The following is a 4,034-nucleotide window of genomic DNA, read 5'->3' as shown; positions in this document are numbered from 1 at the left end:
AGCACGACGTGCGCGCGCACGAAGGAGGACGTCGAGGACCGGTGAAGGTCCGCCGCTAGCGTCGACGAGCGGCACGTGCACGACAGGGCGCAGCGCAGCGCCAGCAGGAGCGCGGCCAGCCAGGATACGCGCGGGCGCGGCGCCATGGGGTTGGGGGCGGCGGCGGGGGCGGGGGCAAAGAGTGCACCGGCAAAGCGCGGGGCGAGGGGGGGCCGGTGTCAGGCTTATGTACCGTAGGGCGGGCGCGCGGGCGCGAGCGGACTATGGCGCGGGGAGCGGAGCCCGGCGGAGCGGGAGGTTGTTGTGTAGGAGGAGATATTTTGGCGGAGGGCCTGCGTTTTGTGTTGCGGTGGGACGGCAAGCAAAAAAGTATTTCGGGCGTAGACGTTGGAAGCAATTCAGACGTGCGCCAGTGCCGGCGAGGCGCGCGAGATACTGAATTGCGGCCGCTGCGAAGCGCGCGCGCGCGCCAGAAGCAGGGCTCGCGCCGGGGCGCGGCAGGCGCGGGCGACCGGCAGCGCGCGGCTGAGGGCGCGCGCGCGCGCGCGAGCCCCCCCGTAAACTTTACGCAGCGTTGCGCGATCTCCGCGCCCCTGCCGCCTTTCTTCCCCCTCTTCGCGGACGACTTCCCCACTGTGGGTACTGTACCCGTGGTTTTCATAGCCCCCTCCCCGCGTGTGTGGCATCATATCTACCCCACCGTTGCCGGTCACCTTGCGCTCGGCCTTTGCGGTCGCTTCTTGCTGGCCACGAGGTCATTGCCAACCTCACGCAGCATGTGCGGCACATCCGCTTACCGCCGGCATGACGTCCGGTTGCGCTCGCCCAAATGCATCAGGCTTTGAAGCTTCTGCATCATGAACCCGTGCAGAGAAACAATGTTCTCCCCCCAAGCTGACTGCCTCCTCAGCAAACAGCTCCCCTTTTCCTTGAACGTCGCTAACATAGGGTCCTCGCCGATCTGGTTCATCCGCATCAGATACGTTGGTTACCGACTCGAGCAGCTCTTGCACCTCCTCGCCAGTCAATTCCAGCTACAGCTCCTTGCGCAGCAGTGGCGTGGGCATGTCGTCCGGGTGTAGCATCCCGGTTTTGTCACGCTCCAGCATGGAAATCAAGTATTCGGGTCGTGTGCCGCCTTGCGCGTCCTTGACTGTGCTCAGCCTTGCCAGCGCTTCTTGCTTGGACCCGCGCGCATCTCGTTATATACGACACCAACAAAGGCGAGCATGCCCTTCTGGTCGATGATGACACAGTACTCACGCGTGCCATCCATCCCATGCTTGCTTCTTTAAAGCGGTCAGCTTCAGCACTCGATCGCCCATTACAGTGCACTCCGCATCTACCATTTTCCCACGCTGACCCGCCGACGAGTAGTTTGGTCCTTCTCCTTCGTTGCCCACGCGGCGTACGAGGTCAGCAGGTCAGGCATAGGGTCCTTGTGTGGAGCGCGAGCGTCGCGAATGACGATGCGCGCCATGGCGTCGGCGGAGCGGAATGGGTAGACTTGTACGCCATAAATCGTAGGATTACTTGTCTGCCACACATCGGTGACCTTCAGTCCGATCCGATCTTGCTGTCATGCCCGACACCAGTCCTTTCCGAGTCGAGGGTTCTCACACTGGGATTGCGTCCTGCGCTTACCAGCATGGTGTCAAACAGATTCCCGACGGGCTTGAAATCCTTCTCCTCTTTCCGTATGATCAGCTCCTAACACACCTCCGTTGGTGCGTCCGATCTTCCCGGCTGGTCGGTCCCGACTCGCGCCAGGCGTGGGGAGGGAGGGAATGGGATAGCGTCGTGACGGAACAGAGAGCGTAGTCTATAGATTTCTGCAAAAACTATCACGTCGCTGTTGTTGGACACGCTCACGTACAACCAAAGCATGAAACGAGACATACATTCGAGTCACGACAACTTGTTTGTCTCATGGTGGCCTACTCATCCTGCTACTTTCCTAAAATCAAATCCCATTGCCTATTCATCCCCATACTTCCCTTATCCTATTTGCCTACTTCCCCGACCCTCCCCTACCCTTCGTCGAGCCTTGTCCGCTGCGGCCTTTCTTCACGTCCGGGCTGTTGCTGGGGGAGTTATTTTTGTCCTTGCTTCCGCTTGCCCCTGTTCTATCCGGACTTCTGTCGTTTCGGCCGCGCTTATTCTGCATCTTTTCGTTTTTCAATCTGTCTAGGAACGCCCGAGCTTCATCCCTTTCTTTCGTGATTTTCCTGATCTCTGCGGTGTTTTCATCCCTTTTTTTCGTGAGTTTCCTTACCTCTGCGGTTTGTTTCCTGATCCCTGCGGTGTTTTCATCCCTTTTTTTCGTGAGTTTCCTTAGCTCTGCGGTTTTTTTACGTAGCGAAGATACGATGACCTGAGTACTGCTCTTCGAGGGATGTAGTAGATTGTTTGCAGTAAGCTTCAGGTCCCGAAGAGCCACAGCTTCCAACGTCTCATCACCAGAATAGTATCGCACACTTTGATACGTCCTTATCCCATTTCCTTCACCCGCACTGCTAATCTGTGACGAGCGCTGCGCTTTCGTGCCTCGCTTGTCCTTGTCGTCCTCCTTTAGTTTGTACACGATCACCTTGGACTTCTCCCGATCGACGATCACATACTCTGGAACCCCGGCCCGTGCGTACTCGCCCACGTTGGTCGTCAAATCCTTTGTTCGGTTGCTACTTGTCACTTCCACGACCAATGAAGGAGGAGGCCTGCCCGGGGGGAAGTCCACCTTCATCGAAGTTGGGGACATGGTGGCTTCATCCTCAGCCGAGACATGAGCTCCAACAGCAATATCCGCTATGAGACAAGAGTCTTCACGCCCACGTCGCGAGGAGCCCGATGCCCCAGAAGTATTGCGGCTGCTTCCCCTGATTCCAACTCTTGCATCCGCGGTTGCCGTCACCCATTCGTCATCGGGACGTTCCACATTGGCCACTGCGAACATCGCCACAAGAACACTTTGAATGCTTCGGTGATGAGGATCCGCCATCTCGTCGCGTCTATGGTACAATATTCCGTCAATGAGTTCGTAGAAATCCCCACGCCGGTACGGTATGTTGAGATAGTCGGTAAACGTACTGGGGGTAAGGTGTAAATGGCCCAATGGCGGCGGAGAAGCGGGAAACTGCAACGGCAGTAGTGACGGCGATGAAGGCGCAGAGATGGGTGGCGAAAGAGATGATGGCGACGCCGGCAAAGAAGACTGCGAAGGCAATGGATGCAACATCAATCGACGACCTGAACGTGCGACAGGTGGGGAGCTCATGTTGCGAGGAGGGACACCCTCCGATCAGACACAACGGTATGTTTCGTAGATATAGGAATGGCCTGCCGGGGGGGAACAACGCTTGAACAATTCCCCTGGCATCATGGAGGCCGTCGCTGCGGACGAGATTCCCCTGGCATCATGGAGGCCCTCGCTGCGGACGAGACGTCACACGGACATCCCCTCCGTTACACCTGCCTATTATTACTATTATTATTACACTGCTCTCATGATTTCTCTGCTTGTCACGGGGGACGTGACCGTGACGGGTTTTACTTGTACATCTAAAAGTGTTCTACATACAAAAGTAGTACTGTTCTGATGTAAACAGGTGGCGACTGGAGGAGCCAGCCTTGACACCGGCGGCGCGGGACTGGCGGCGGCGGCGGACAAGCGGCGTGAAACAACAAGCTAGAGCAAATCCGCAACGAAAGAGAGAGCGCCCGGGGCGTTGTCCATTGTGAGTTACAGCCCAGAGACGAGGAGAGTACAAGTATGACCACCCTCTCCCTCCGTTTCACAACTTCCAAAACCCGATCCGCCTTAGCTTTTGTAGGAATGACTGCGAGTCATACGTATCAAGGAATCACCACCGCCTTGTCCGAGTACCTCCTGCCCCACAAGCCCATCCCTTCCCCTGCAAACAACCCGTACCGCCCCGCCCCGTCACAGCCGCGGCCCCCCGCGCGCGGCCGCCCTCCCCGGCCCGCGCGCGCCTTCCGCGGCGCGCTCCCGCCCCGCGCTACCGTCCCGGGGAGGC

At 58.3% G+C, this 4,034-nt stretch overlaps 3 protein-coding genes across 3 annotated transcripts; all 3 read left to right on the top strand.

Moving 5' to 3' along the window:
* The first annotated feature begins 1,581 nt into the window (after positions 1 to 1,581).
* CHC_T00005289001 (hypothetical protein) lies at positions 1,582 to 1,821 on the top strand. The gene has a single exon (XM_005717046.1). It carries the CDS (start codon positions 1,582 to 1,584, stop codon positions 1,819 to 1,821), a length of 240 nt encoding a protein of 79 aa, XP_005717103.1.
* Positions 1,822 to 1,929: 108 nt separating this feature from the next.
* On the top strand, positions 1,930 to 2,223 carry CHC_T00005288001 (hypothetical protein). The gene has a single exon (XM_005717045.1). The coding sequence runs from the start codon at positions 1,930 to 1,932 to the stop codon at positions 2,221 to 2,223; it is 294 nt and encodes a 97-aa protein (XP_005717102.1).
* An 888-nt stretch (positions 2,224 to 3,111) lies between these two features.
* Positions 3,112 to 3,360, top strand: CHC_T00005287001 (hypothetical protein). Its single transcript, XM_005717044.1, has one exon. It carries the CDS (start codon positions 3,112 to 3,114, stop codon positions 3,358 to 3,360), a length of 249 nt encoding a protein of 82 aa, XP_005717101.1.
* Positions 3,361 to 4,034: the final 674 nt, after the last annotated feature.

This window comes from Chondrus crispus, genomic scaffold, assembly GCF_000350225.1.
Source record: "Chondrus crispus Stackhouse genomic scaffold, scaffold_28, whole genome shotgun sequence".
Classification (NCBI taxonomy): Eukaryota; Rhodophyta; class Florideophyceae; order Gigartinales; family Gigartinaceae; genus Chondrus; species Chondrus crispus.
The sequence above is the reverse complement of the archived record's forward strand: the minus strand, read 5'-3'. Positions and strand labels throughout refer to the sequence as shown.